Raw genomic sequence first — 16,284 nt, 5'->3', positions numbered from 1 at the left:
GCGAGTAAGAAGAACAAAAAAGGAAAAAAATTGCCAAAATTGTTTTTTTTTTTTTTGCCTTTTGGATTTGCGAAATATATTTAAAAAAAAAAACAAAAATCTTTGAATTAATTTTGATGAAAGAAGAAAAGAAAAGAAAAAAAAAACATATGAAGATTTGTGCGCAAATGCATATAATTTATAAATATTTTATAATGATGTGTATGATTAAGGTATAATAAAATGAAAAAAAAAAAAATGAAAATTTTAACACTAAATTATTATATAAAATATACAAAAATCTATACTTAAAAAATTAATTAAAATTTCATTCATTGTTTTATTGTTTTCATTAAATTTAAATATATACTTATAAGTGGTTCCTCTTTTCATTTTTTCTCTTTCCTTTTTTTATTTATTTATTTATTTATTTATATTTTTCTGTCGCGATTTATTTTACTTGATGTATAGTTAGTTATGTTTTGTGTATGGATTTAGGTAAATATTCTCTAACAATGTGTTTTAATGATTGCTTTAAATATTCTTTAAAAGTGAAACTATCAGCTGATAAAGGACATTAGTTGTGTTATATTCAACGAATAAAGGATTTGTTAACGCAAAGGTAGCGTTTTTTATCGTACGTCGATCGTTCTATACTTTCGGCCGATATCATGTTATTTCGGGCGCACTGTGTGCAATATCAGGCGATGTTGAAAAGGGTCGATGCAATAATTGTCCCGTATGATGATAGGCTGTTGTAGTAGTAGTATTAGTAGTTGTCGGCGAATTACTATTGTAATCTTGTAACGTTGATGTTGGCGGCGGATGAACACTGTGCTGCGAGTGGCTAATAGCCGTTAAACTTGCCGCAACACTATGAGCAGCCGAGTTAAGTTTCTCTGGTGAATTGACGCGTATCTTCGGTGTTGCTTGCTGTTGTTGATGTTGCTGGCTAGACGTCGCTGGCGGGGGTGGGAGTCCAGCTGCAGCAGCTGCGGCCGCAGCCGCTGAACAATCGACCGCATAAGCCGCAGCGGCGTAATTTGGATGTAAATGTCCGCCATTTAAGCCAGCCAATGCTTGCGGTAGATGAGGATGAGGTCTTATAACGATCGGTTGTATGGGAAATTGTTGCGTCATTTCTTTTAGATTTGTAAAACTTTGCAGATAACAACCGGCATTAAAGAGACTGGTGGCGGCATCCAATTTGAAAGCGGGCAAGCAAGCGTGCGACATACTAGCGTTAACAGTATTCGCGTAAGCAGGTATACTGGACGAGGATAGGGAACTGGATAGATCGCGCGGTTTATCATCGTCGACACTAAGGCTTTCGTCACGATCATTAGCTCCGTTCGATGTAGAACCAGGACTATGTTGCAGCTGTAGGCTATTCGGAACCGGGGAATGCGTTCCTAACGATATATCCGAATCCGAAGTGTCAGAGGGAGTTGGTGACGGTGCACCGTCGGGACGACGACTTCGACAACCCATACCAGAAGAGTTTTGATTATGTTGTAATCTTAAATGATGAAAATAAAGAAAAATGAAAAGATTTTTGTATGTAATAATCAATATAGAAAAGAAAAAAATACATGAGCCGATGGACACGTTCGCACGTTCGCTTATTACATATTTACCAAAATCTAGGGTGCTTAAGTGCTCTTAAAAGTAGCGAATACTTCATAAACAGGGGATTTAACTAAATGAAAAAATTTGGGAAAAAAGGGCTGCTTTACCAAAGGAAGCATTAAGTGAATGCGTTGGTCTAGGAAAGGTCTTCTTATAAGCTGAGAGACTTGCTGATACCTATGCAGTTTTATGAGAGAATCTGCCCAGATAGCCTGTTTGGCCTTACAACGGATTATTTGGAGTAGGAGAGTTCCTCATGTAAGTGAAATAAATATAAGCCATTTTTTCCCGCAGCTGGGGTTAATGTAAGGCCCATCTAACACCTTATTGTTTAACGTCCCCGCAATGTTTTCTTTCTTCTACTTAATGTTCAAATGGGAAACAATAACCTCTAAGCTTGTGTTGGAGTGCCTTCAAGCCTTGACTGAGCTACGTAAGTACAACGAAGCAGACATTCAGGCATCGAAGCCAACGAAAGGGCTGCCAGTTTAGCTAAGAGAGGAGCCCGAAGAACTACGATAGGTTTAAAAACCTTTCTGTGGCACACCAGGGAGCCACATCGAGAGGCTGGCACAGAACAATCCAGTAAACTATTGGAAGCACAGTGCAGAACAACGGAAAGCTATAAGATCAAATAAATGTTATGGCGTAGTCTACTAGTAGCTATTGAAACTGAAACCCCCTCACGTAGCACCTGAAAAGTATAGGCATCAACGGTTCATGTAGCCTCTTTCAGCTGACAAAGGAAACGACCCATCATTTCCTGTACGCAAAAAAAGATACTAGGTATTTAACAAGCGCTTCGAAGCTGAGAAGGTGGCGGGATTCATAAGAATCCTAAAATTTGCGAGGGAGAGGCATGAGCAAGTGCAATCGCACTATGGATTGCCCATAGCATCCATATCAACGGCACTCTGCTTACGATCATTATCAAATATCTACCCTAAAGCTAGAGCCACTGCCAAGAACTAAAGCCAAAGCGATTCATTTCGTGACTTTGCATTGGAACGCGAAGACATACACTCTCTCGTTACACTATGAGAAGATTTTGTTGATTCTTTACAATTTTGCTAATGGTTGATATATAATTAAAAGATCCTCCTTAAGCAAACCAATAATTTGGAAGCTCTTATGAATATATCATATCCAAATACCAAAAACACTAAACGCAATATGCGAAGATTTCAAAAGATGATCTCTACCAGCGTGGCTTTGTTTTAAGATAATTTTCTTTTTCTATACAATTATTTCTTGAAAACGCATGATCGTTGCAGATTAATAATAAAAAATTTTTGACATCTCTTTTAGTGTACACACAAACGCATATATATATCTTATAAATATATATATATATACATATATGTGTAATACATGCATAGATAAAAGTAAAAGTTAAATGTAACATTTTAACCTCTCTGTAATTATTATGATGAGAGCAATTAGTTAAAGCTTCATAAGTTGGCGGCATTTCGTGTATGTACGTACGTATAACACTGACCAACACGTACACGTATTTAGTTCATTTAACTTGCTTCACACATTGTTAAGTCAGATCAGCTGGTTGATTATGTTGGTTGGCTGGTTGGTCGGTCGGTATTTGGCCTTTGATGATTTGCGATGCAGTGCGGCAGTCATTGTTGTTGACTAATGGACAGTTTAGCGAATAATGTTTCATATCTAAACGCCCGTAATGTGTTTATGTATACATGCATACGTATAAATGTATATATATATATATACGTGTATCTAGATATATTTATATCTCTGCGCGATTTGTGGTAACATCTCACTTTTCAAAATTTAGTCATCAAACATGACTGTCATACTTCTCTTCTCTTCTTTTTTTTTTATGCTTTTGCTCGTGTCCTTCGTAAAGAGTTTCCTCTCCGTTCGTTAAATTCACTGAAGTCTCCCTTTGGGGCGGCTAATGGCAACATGCTAGCTCCTACGTTGTCATAATTATTGGTTCCTGTTGTGTAACGATTTTCTGTTTCATGCCTGACTGAATATATATGTGATGATGGTGGCAGTGGTGGCATGGTCTCTATCAGGCTTCTTAATCATTTTTGTTTTTTTTGTTTTTTTTTTTTTTTCTAACCATTTCACCGCACATTTCGTATGGAATTGTGGTGCAAAATAACTACTCATAATCATCACTCATTTTGACTTGATGGTGTTCCATCATCTTTGGAGCTCATCAGTTTCATCAGGAACTTTTCTTTACATTCATTGCCCTTTTTCTGTTTATTGTTGTTGTTGTTGTTGTTGTTGTTGTTGTTGTTGTTGTTGTCTTGGTTGTTTTTATTGTTATCGTTGTTGTTGTTGTTGTTGGCCAGCTATATTCCGGCTTTAAGTTGCATTTAATGCCATTGTACTGGTTGGTGCGTGTTGAGTGATTAATGGCATTCACATCAGAAACGTTTTTCGCAGCTCATAGCAAATTGAGTGTATAAACTGGTTGGTATCTCTTATCGGTTATGGTCGTCGGTCGGTCGGTGGCAATCTCATCATCACATCACATCACATCACATCACATCACATCACATCACATCATATAGTACATCATGCAATCTCATCAAACTTTATACATTCTTAACCATTATTGCATGCATACTGTGTGTGTTGCGATGATATCCCTACGAACTCATATGAAATCTAAATGACGGTTTAAATGTTATTTTAACGTGTGCTGCCGTTGATAGATTGATGTTCGCTTTGTAAACTCTATCAGATGTGATTGAGTTTAAGTGTGAAAATGAAGCTTTCAAAATCTATTCATTAAACATTAAAGATCGTTTTCTTAAATAGCTATTTAAGGTTTTTGATGGGCGTAACTAACTATACTATGGAACTAGCAAATAATTTAAGACAAACTGCTCTTGAACTTTCAACTTTTTTCTTTTTTCTTCTTAAGTTTTTTGTTAAGAAACATATTAAGAACAGATTGGTTAAGTGTAGGTTAAGCTTAGTGGCTTTCAAAGTTATTTAAGTAAAGAGGAAAGTAGAACAAACGAAAGGTAAACATTTGGTCGACTCTCTACATTGTTGAACCAGCCAAACATGATTCTATAATTAAATGTCGGACTTTAACAAATTACATGTTTAATGAAAAGCAGAAAATATGCAGTGACATAACCTCAAAAGAACTGAAAATAAGGCGAATTGTGAAGGCAACATGTGTGAGAACCAAGGTCGTCTATCATTTCAGTCTCCTACAATAAAGAATTGCATCATTTCAGGATCAAATGAAGTTTCATACACTCATGTAGCCTAGTGTTAGGTGCACTATGATCAGACGGCAAAGTCAAACTAATCGAAAAAAATCGCTCCAGCTTAGGAAAAGACGTTTCTCCTCTCGGGATTTCTACCGTCATTTACTTCGATCAGGGTAGAGTGAAACACACCTGTTCTGATGCTACCGCCGAAGAATGTCGGAATGTTAGTTTCGTTTTTCTCTTTATTACACGCTAACTGGATCAGCGTAAAAAATATATGCAACCAAGTCCTTGTGTTTTGACTGTACTACCATAAGAGGGCAGTATATTAGTCTCATCCCCCTTTTTGGTACATTTCAAGACGATCAAAGTGATTTTCGGAATCGACGAACCAAGACCGTATGGCCTAAGTTTATAGTCGAAAAATGAGAGTTCGAAAATTTAGCCGTTTTCTTTGCATTCGTCCTTGAGCAGCACAAATGTTTGAATTTACTGTTTGCACGTTTGCATATCCGCTAATCCGGTTCCCGGTGCAGTAGAACGTACTACAATTACGGTTTGTATGTATTCTGTGCTGTAGTGAGTGCTTGGTCGCTAAAGGCGTAACACTTACCGGTCGAATCCGCCGGTCACTCCCTGTCTTTCTCTAACAACATTGTTTTTATGGCAGAAGGTTGCAGAAGGTTGAGCGGATATATGCAATACTGAGCCCAACTCTTATTATATCGATCGATTCGGAATCACTTTTTGAATCGATCTAAACTTGTCCGTCCGTCCAGTCGCCCTTCTGACCTGTTTTCTTGTTTTCCAACCTACAAACTGCGATTTGTGATACATTTTCATGCAACTTAGTACACCAACATGTTGTGCTTTCGAAAATGCTTCGGATCGGACCACTTTTTCGACAACTTCCCGTATAACGCCTTATTTTGAAAGTTTGTTATATGAGTGAATATATAGTTTGTTATATAGTGACATAGTGTATATAAGGGTTGGCTGTCCACTACAGTGTTTTTAATTGTTTCGGGTCGCTCCTCGTTACACATTTAGGAGATATCCTCTAGTAGTTGATCGTAAAAAAAAAAGATAAAAATGGACTTCTAGAGCGATTCAATCGGCTATCTATTGCTTAAACTCCAGTTTGCCGATTATGAAAGTCGGACCTGATGCGTTAAAGTCCATCTATTACTTCAATCGTCGTCTTCTATTAGAAATCTCATCATCACATCAGAAAGAGAACAAAAAACTGAAATTCGCCGCGTGTTCTTTCAGCTCAAAGGCATAAATCAGTTACAAAATAGATGCGATCTCTTTTGGAACCCACTTGCGATTGTTAAAAAACCTACGCAAACTTCAAAAGAGCAGAATTACAATATATTCTTAATGGCCCGCACGCAGTTAACAAGAAACTTTGTGATTTTCATTTATTCTTTTAGAACTCGTGGCTATCCACAGGTCGCTGCAAGGCAAATATGATTTTCGTGGTTGTTAAGATGCTTTCCAAAATCTTATGTTGCAAATGATTTTTGAAGAGTTTTATCAAAAATTTAATCATACGGAATAAACATAATTCAGAAAACTTTGTCGCAAAATGTTTTTTTTTTTTTTGTGGCACAAAAGCTGCTAAAGCAATGTTGCTGTGGTAGCTTTACTTAAGTTATCAATACCGCTTATCCATATGACTGAGGTTAGACGATATTAGTTCATCATCTTCTGTGGTAGCTAAAAGATAATATTTCAAGGTCAAATTGTTTGTTGTTTGTTTTCTTATCATTCAAAGGTAACATATCCATTTTCATAAACGAACGCACACTGCACACTGCCGTTGAGCTCCCGACCACTTTGCTTAAATACGCTTGAATGGAAAATGTTTTTAATATTTTCCACACAATTGATTAAACATGAATTTTTTTTTTTAACTAACTTAAACATCAATACATGGATCGATATATATACATATATATATATATATATATATATAAATATATGTATATATATATATATATTTATGTCTATATAAATTCGAGCAATAACTAACCGTTCAAAATGAAATTATAACGACAAACTTCTGATGTGATCATTCGTCCAGTCGCTCGTATAGTGTTCGAAATGAAAACAAAAAACGAAAAAGGGTTTATTTCAGTAAAACACACTTCGCTGTCGTTTGAAAATTGTTCTCAACGGTTTTGCTCTCTTAGTGCTGGCGTTGTGTGTTTATGTGTGCTGTACATAAGGTGTAACATGATACCGAACCAATGGCACACTGGCACCTACCTAAATGACACGTAATTACGATATTTTGCTCATATCGCTTGACTGACATCTTGCCGTTGAAATTCAATGCTCTCCATAACAAAGAATTCTTAATCGGCTCATGTCAGTCGAACATAATACGTATGAGTTGCGCTAGAGATTTTCATATATGTACGCATATACGCCCGGATATGTATAAAGATCTCTAAATGAATTTAATCACTGAAGTGTAGTTGATAGCTTAGCAAATAAAACAAAACAACCAAAAAAAAAAAAAAAAAACAAAAAAAGAAAAAAGTATCGCAAGCAACTAGAACAAGAACAGCAGCAGCAGCAGCACGAAGAGTAACAGCGCTTAAAGTACAAACTAAGGTAAGAAATCTCAACTGTACGGTACAAGTAATTTGATCGGCCCTCTCTAGACCGGGGATATCGTGTTCAAAAAATGTTTTTACTGAAAAAAAAAAAACAACAAAAAAAAAATTGATTTTTTTTCACTTTTTTTGTGAATTAATTATTATTTTACTGCTTTTTTAATTTGCTTTTTGTGTTGAACAAATTCTTTTGTTTTTCTCTTCTTGTTGTTGCTGATGTCGTTTTTTTTTTTTTTTTTTATTAAATAAATTTAAATTTAAAATGATTAAATTATACGGTTCGTTACGTTCCCAAGTTATGAAGTTAGAGTAGAGTGTCTTCGATTTATATATGTTTTGTGTTAAATATAATTGTTCTCACACACAATGTGTTCGTTCTTTCGCGCCGTATAAGTATTAATTACACAACTAATGAGTGGGAGGAAATATTTTTTGAAATTTTTGAAAAAAGAAAAGAACTTTAAACAGAGCTTATCAAGTTGAGAATTATTCTCTTATAACGAAGCCAACCATCCATCATAGGGCATTTTGCTAATCGTTTTATAAAGCATTGTCACATTTCTAAAAAGGGTAAGCAGTAAAGTGTATTTGCTTTGAAAGAAATCGTCAGTAATCAGTATTATAGCTTCACTAGATTTCATATAAAAATCTTTTAACTGGGTAAACGTTTTCTTAAAAATTTGTCTTTTTTAATTGCATTCCTTTGAAAAGACCTAAATGTCATTAGCATGTACGGAAACGAGTGGAACGAATTGTTCATAATCCGCATCTCAGAGATTACGAAACACAACCATCATGTCCAGTTTCATATTTATCTCTGCCCATCAATCAGTGACAAATATTAGTTTAAGACAAATCCATAGACGGGTGGGAGAACAAGTAAAGAGTGAATAAGCAAATAGACAGAGAGAGACAGAAAAATAAATAAATAAACTGCAATCACTTTAAATATCCGAATATCGCTCTCAAGTCCTTCTAGGTGTGACAAACATTCGCAAAAACTAAATTTATCCTTGTATCACAAATCATGAAGCGGATAACAAGGAAAGACAGATTTATGAGTGAGCAGAGCATTGAAAGGACAACGAAAAGGCAGACAGAAGTGTAACGGATAGACAGATACATGGAAGAGAAAAATGGCAAATACATAGATAGACAGGTGGATACGTGATTCGATGGACAAGCGTTCAGAAAGTGGACTGACACATAGTCTCATAGGTAGAGAATCAGATAGACGCACAGGCAGACAGACAAGTGGACCTACGTACAAGCGATTACACGAAAAGATGCGCAGACATTACAGGAGCAGATGTAAAGTCAACGCAACCCGCGGCACAATTTGAAAGTCCACTGCAGCTGTTCGGGCAGATATATTGCCACCTTTTTTATTTTTTTTAAACCGCAGCTATCAAGTCGATATTCGCGCCTGATCGTAGCTATAACAAGGCTGTCACGGAATTGGTGGGATTACTTAGAACAGCAATATCATCAGCAAAAGTAGCTGAATGATAAGGGACCACCAGGGTTGGCTCCAGGTAATTAATGTTTAAGGGATTCTAATATGCTTTCTTGTGCAACTTTAGCTAAGATTTTTCTAGTCGCAGATCAAAGAATCGTTGGCATGTACCACAAGCATGCCATCTGAAAGGTAACTTTTGAGATGAATAACATTTATTCGACGGTACGTTTGTGTCATATCTTGATAAAAGCTTGGGGCGTGTCTGAAAGCAAAGTTGGGCTTGAGCGGTCGAGAAGACAAAGGGCCTCGTCTAATGGCTCAATGGTCGTGAGTTTAAGTCTCAAGTGCGATAGGGTTTTCAGACAGCCTTAGACGCTGGTGCTTTAAGATGTTAGTCTCACAATTTATTTCTCTGGCTAAATAAATACTAAATAAAAATAATAAAATTGAGCAAACTTCTCTATTTTCAAACAGGTTTTACGTATGCAGTCTACAATAGGATATATCCGCCTACATATATCCTTTAGTAATCTGCCCTCTGGTGACTGGCTTATAGGCCAATAGGAAGTGGTTAGAGGTAACGCTATCATTAGCTTGCACACAATGACAAAATTTTGCATAGAGAAAGAAGCATAGTTGAGGAGAGTGTGTTATCGAAGTGGAAGCGACGACGGAAAAATAACTCGATATGGAAATGAACGCACATCATAATACGAAACGTAGCAGCGTGGGCGGGAAGAAGGAAGTTCTTTTGTTACGTAGACCTTGCTTAGGCATGGAAACGTCTGCAGCTAATTCTGTCGATTTAAAAGATCGTTTTATTCATAGGGAAAACATATGTTTTCCTTTGTAAGGCGAAATCTTGAATTACTACGAAACGATGAGCATGGTTAAGCTTCTTTGATAGTGGATGCAATATTGAAGTGATGCATATATAGCAACAATCACATTCACATACATACAATGATATGTATATATACATATACACATGTACGTATATATATGTATATACGTATGTATATGTATGTGTCAATAATAAATTTATATCAATTCATATGACATATGGTGTGATTGCGTGCGTAAAGTAAACTCAAGAGCTGCAAGCGTTGAATGTATGTCATTGTAATAAAATGAATGTATGCATGTATGTATGACCCGATGATTAAAAGGCGTAGCCGTGATTGATTTAGACAAATAACAAATGCCAAGCAAACAAATGCGAGAAGACTTGTACTCACTACAAGACACTATGAATAGTACAATGTATAACATTATAGCTCTCTGTCACATCAACTCATCATCAAATCAAAATCAAATTGATTTGTAGCGTAATTATCATTGAATATAAACGTATTTTGGGATATGTTCCACTCAAGGTATGTGTGATGGCAATAATAAGAAAAATCTTATGAAATATTTTATTGTGTGTATAGATAGTGGGGTTGTGTGTAATTTCGAAGAATAGTTGTTTTGTAAACACATGTTTACATATATACATGGGATCTCTTATACAAATAATAATGAAAGCAAGTGTGAGGTCTCGTGTACGTTCTCCGAACCGGTTTAATTCATTCTCTGCTCCTTAAACTCTGTATATGTGCACAAGTGATGTTTTGCGGTTAACTTGGACGACATTGTATTATGTTGATATAAATAAACTTCAGATATCAAAATGAAAAAAAAATTTTTTTTTTTTTTTTTTTTAATTAACCAAGCGACCTATATAGTGGATATGAACACACATTAAACGGCTTATTTTCAATACATGTAAAGGTGCTTCAATGTCTTTTTTGACACTTAACAGTGTCATGTGAAAGAGTACAAAAAGGAGTCCAAAACCCACAAGAACTTATTTTAAAAATATTTCCGTTATTTCAAAAGATTCGAAAAAAAGTAAAACTCAAAGGTTTATACAAAAAAAATTATCTAAAAAAGATTTTTCAGTAAATTGAAGAAAATAATTGGAAATATAAGAAGTTCTTAAAAAAATATTTAAAAATTTTCTGGGCGACTTTTATATTATTTTGAAATTATTGCCGATATCCGATAGATTGTGTATATAACTAAGAAAAGCTTCGGACCTATCTTTGAAAGCGTATAAAAGAATCATTGCCACTGAATTAATAGTCAGTATCTGGAACAGTATTACTATACTCTATTTACTACACTACTATACTTACTCACTTATAAATATATCATATCTTCATGAATGAAATATAAAAGCTAGCTTGACTGTGTAATAGTTTTAGTTTATTAGATATATTTTTGTTGTTATTTTAATTGGGATAAAAGAAATCATTTTAAATCTTTCTTATTATTCATGAAAGCTTATTGCTTATTAGCAATGAAAGCAAATAGAGAGGAGTTAACAGCGAATGAAGCTATAGGACAACAGACGGAAAGCGGCAGGTATTTGTATGAATAGATCGACACATAGTTAAATGCACTGGCAGGTATAGATAGGCAAAGTAACGGAAAGATGGACGTATGAGGGGATGGAAAGTAGAAGAAGAAGTAGAGATGGTAGACAAAATTGTGGGCAGATAGATGTGTGAATAGATGAAGCTGAAGTAAATTAGAGGAAGAGATCTTTTGAAATAATAAGCAAAAAATGGATGAACAGATGGGTAGATAAGGCGATGTATACAACAATTATAAGATGTATGGGGCGATGAATGTACGGGAAAATCGAGGTATAGACAGGTGGAAGCATCAAGGCATGTATATGGATGGACGGACATATTAACAAAGGGCAATATATATGGATGGAGGTATGGACGGATGGCGATATGAACAAGCGGATGTGTGGACGAGTAGTTATGGATGGATCGAAAGTTGGACGCCTGCACATATCGGGAAAAAGCGAGAGTATAGTGAAACGAACCGGCAAAAAAACAGATGACTGCCAAACCGGCATATATACAATGATCAGTAAGCTTCGCAAGGCTTTGATGCATATTATATAATAGAAAAATTCATACTCTTTCTATCATCACAGGTTTGGTTCTTCTTATTTGGTCCCAATTGACTCCTAACCTTGCAAAAAAAAAAAAAAAAAAACAGAAAATAAGAACATGAGAAGTTATTATCAACCTCCCGGTAAACTTGCCGCCATTCTCGCCGACCTACGTCTGTTTGCTGTGCTTTTTGTTCCCATCACATAGGTGGCGTTGTTATCATATTTTCGAAAGGTTAAAAGGGTTCTGCATTATAAAAATTTAAAAGGCTTTACGGACATTATATCGCAATTCTTTCTTCACATAAAATATACGGCGCATAGACTACAGATAGATGGGCAGATAGACGAGCGGATTTACAAATACTTGGTTAGAGCGGCAAATTGATGAACAGCATGTTTTAGGTGCGCAGACGCAGAAGTTGACAAACAGAAATGTATAGGGGCAGATGGCTGTAGGAAAGAGTCAACAAATAGGCAAAGGAGGCCGACAGGTATTTGACCGCACAGTTAGGCGGGAACATACAATAATCTTTAAGCAAATAGTTATATAACGCACGCGCGTTCAATCAGTAAGTCCAGCGATTTAGATGAAACCTTAATGACGAGTGTACGCTTGTAGCTACAGTGAGTGTGAGTCCGCCGGTAAACGCATTACGCTTACCGGGTTAGTTTCCCAGGCTGTGGCCGCATCCTATCTCTCTTCTTCCCATTTGTGTCTGACCATCTCCACATATAAGGAACGACGTGTTAGCGATTGGTCATTGGCTCTCCGATGACATTTACCTGTAATGTGTACTAGAAAGAGTAACGAGTATGAAAATGTTTGCGATAACTTTGGAAAAAAGAAGATTTGGGTCACCATTTCCGTTCATTGATATCACTGCTCACTTGAAGCACATAGGTCGATATATAAGGGTATCGACGGGTAAATTCAATAACCTTTGAAAGACTAAGCTAACCATTAGGTGAGGAACATACGTAATTCACGGTGTGTGCGGTGTACGCTTCGTGTTGTTTCTATGAATGCGTCTACGCCATCGAAAAAATAATGAATAATAAAATATGTATGTATTTCTTGTGGAAGTCCTTAAAAGATTAACGAACTAACATGTCACAGCATCAGTTGATCATGCACGACAGCATTGATCTTTAAGCCTTGATAGGGAAATTGTGAAACTTCATTAATCGTAAACACTACAAAGTTCTTGAAAATCTCTCTCATGTAAATTTTTACGTCACACATACAGGCTAAGAAAATGCGTAAAATTGTGCATGGCATGAAGTGTGCACGGCTGTGTGCGCGCTAAGTAAGTAAATCTTGTTAATACATCAACTACCGTTTGTTGCTTTAAACGTTGTCAAGTGTTTTTGTAAGAAGTGCTATTTACCAACGGATACTCATGTCGCACACTTGTCAGACTTTGTATGTATGTGTGTAAGTGTGCGTTAGTGTGTGTGCGTGTGTGTGCATATGTGTATATACCGTTGTGTTTATGTTATTTCTGCTTCTTTTTTTTGTGTCATCTAATAGCTTAACAACTTACAAACTGCGCCGATTTCGTCCGTAACCTTTTTCCTAAAACTCTCTCCCTTCGGGATTAAATGTTGGTTTTTTTTTTGCACTTTTTCCCTTACGCTCATCCTCTTTTTCGTTTATAATACAATATACATCGTCAAGGCGTCATCATCGCCATCATCATCATCATCATTATCATCATCATTATCATTGCCATCACCTTTACTTTAAATTCAACAAAAATTGTTTATTTATATAAAATGTTAGCAGAGAGTCATCCAACCCCCTTTTCGTTTGCTCTCATTCTGTAAATTCCAATCAAAACATTTAACGTAAATTGTTGTCACCATTATACAATTTGTTGTTAGCGTTTCTTGTTAGAGCCGTCTCATCCTGTTTTGTCTATTTATTTATTTTTTTTTCATTTCTTGCTGCTACAAATGAAGCGCGAAAAATTAAATAAACACAATTGTTGTCTCCCTATAGCAAATGTTTTTTTTCTTCTTCTTCTTCTTCTTCTTCCTCCTTTTTTGTGGAAATTTTTTATTCTATTACTAAGGGATGGAAACTTTACTGATTATAGAAATTTATACACACACTTGCATGCAAATGCAACACATACAGGCATATATTTTGTCATCTGCTAAGTGATTATTCAAATGTTTAGTTGGATTCTCTTTCTTTGAGACGATTTTTCCTTTAAAACTTTGACATTTCTTTCTACTTTATACCTAGTTAGATACTCTGCTTATTTCTATTTATTTCTTCTATATATTCATTCAATGTTGACTGATTTTATGGAGTTCATTAAGCATCTCTTCCTTACGATGTCTTGAGCCTTTGCTAATATTTACATAAACAGTTATTTAAATTATGTAAACAATTGTGTAAAGAAAGACTTGTGATAGCAGTTCAATAAGTGAACAGCTCTCACATTACAAAATGAGAGAAAGCGAGATAGAATGAGAATAGAACAAGCAAAGACACTAAATAAATTCAAATATCCTTTAAAGCATATATTCCTGTACAAGGATACAATTTCATGAAATTGTTGTACTCTACACTACTTGTGGTGCGGACACATGCAGCACTCAGAAGCTACATGGAAGAGATCCTTCTTTTTTTATAGCGATATTAATTTTAATTAAGAAAAGCTTTTTCAATCTGGGCTTGTCTCCCCATCTGTTCGCTTCGTTCGACCTATAAGTCACAATTTTCTATATATTTGTTGCTAAAATTTCGTACATCAACATGTCTTGGTCCGAGAGGTAAAGCTGTTGAAGACCATGTGAGCATACAACCTAATAGACCCTTTTCTGCAATTTGTAGGCTTAAAAGCGACGCAATGTCTTAGAAGTGCACTCCATTCCCTCTTTCTCTTAGACGTGACTATCAACTGATTTTAGAAGCATATACTGAAAAATAAATATATTATGGCTTGTATGATATAAGAATTGATATAAGAGCTCATTCAAATCTAATCAACAGGTTTGAAATCTTAATTGACTGTTAGTTAAAATTAACTTTTGTTATCTTTCATACTCGTTGCAGAATCGTAGGCGTTCATATGACCCCGACTTTTGGAATAGTGTCAAAAAACTGGTTCAGTTTTCTAAACTTTTTTAGTTTTATTTCTTAATCTCTATCTGAGAGTTCCCACATGGAGCCTAGCCATGCACTACAACTGCTAAATATTATTTTAACTTAGTTCATAAGTATTTCGATCTGGTGATTGGAATCAGTTTTGGCAAAAATTTTCTGTATCATATATACGATTTACATCTCCTTTAGGTTGCTTACGCCTATTGGAGGCATGTTTACATAAACATTATCAGGTATGTAAATATATACGCGGAAGTTTTTCTGTCGAAAGTATATTTGCCTAGACCTGCGATTCCCAAAGCAAATTCCGATTTCATCCCGAATAAGGGTACGAGCCAAAAACGACTTCCTTTCGTTCGAGGAAGATAATGATGCTTCCCGCAGAGGCCTTTTTTTCAATGTGTTCCATGCTATTACAAGCCATGCTGTTGAATGAAATTTATTTTGTGGCGAGTTACAAAACCATTGTCAGATGTCCGCAGGAGAAGATGATCTTAACTAAGCGGTTTGACAATATCTAGCCTTAGCAAATCAAGCAAAACCTATACTATAGTGGGTCATGGCCCCCAATAAAATGCCCTATATCAGCCGGCAATTATTCATATAACATCTCTTTAAAATAAGGCGTTATATGGGAAGTGGCTCGATCCTGACCATTTCCAATAACATTCATTCTTGCGACCTGTAGATTGATCACAAGGAAACAAGATAGATGGGGGGACAGGCGGATAAGCTTGGATCGATTCAGATACATTCTCTGATGTTTTCAGTATAATAAGAGGGGGTCTATCTCAAGTCTCAAGTCATGTAATTCATAGGGACTTCTTCGAACATTTCTGGGTGTTAACAAGAATGGATCCATTTAGCATATTGCCACTTTTGGTCGCACTGGCACTTTGAATATATTAGTCGACATCAATTTGATGATCGACATATTTTTCATTCAATAATAGAACAAGCACGGGTTTTACTAACAACTCTAAATTCTCCACTCATTACAGCGAACCCATAACCGACAACTACCGAATTTACTCGACATCGGGAATCAAAAACCGACTTTTGAAAAAGTAAACCCAGCTTCAGAACAGAAGTGCATGTCTCGGAAAGTATTGCTGCGCTATACGATAGAACGTGGTTAGTAAATTCATACCTAGAATACAGGGTTGAACTAATATTCGTCTACATTGAGTTTGTCATATGATATTTCAACTTCATCTTCCGCCCATTTAGACTCTTTCGTTTCATAGACTTTATGTTTTAATGATATTCGGAAATTATCAAATCTTTTTATTTCAATA

At 35.8% G+C, this 16,284-nt stretch overlaps 1 protein-coding gene across 1 annotated transcript in view; it reads right to left on the bottom strand.

The window, feature by feature from the left end:
• Positions 1–430: 430 nt before the first annotated feature.
• LOC119636004 (protein Optix) overlaps positions 431–16,284 on the bottom strand; it is a 42,604-nt gene continuing 26,750 nt past the window's right edge. Inside the window, exon 4 of the mRNA XM_038031071.1 lies at positions 431–1,498. Coding sequence (XP_037886999.1) covers positions 649–1,498 — 850 coding nt within the window. The 3' untranslated portion in view covers positions 431–648. The remainder of the gene's footprint in view (positions 1,499–16,284) is intronic.

The sequence above is a fragment of the Glossina fuscipes genome, unplaced genomic scaffold (assembly GCF_014805625.2).
Source record: "Glossina fuscipes isolate IAEA_lab_2018 unplaced genomic scaffold, Yale_Gfus_2 27, whole genome shotgun sequence".
Taxonomy (NCBI): Eukaryota; Metazoa; Arthropoda; class Insecta; order Diptera; family Glossinidae; genus Glossina; species Glossina fuscipes.
Note: the sequence above shows the minus strand (reverse complement) of the source record. Positions and strands in the feature narration are given on the sequence as shown.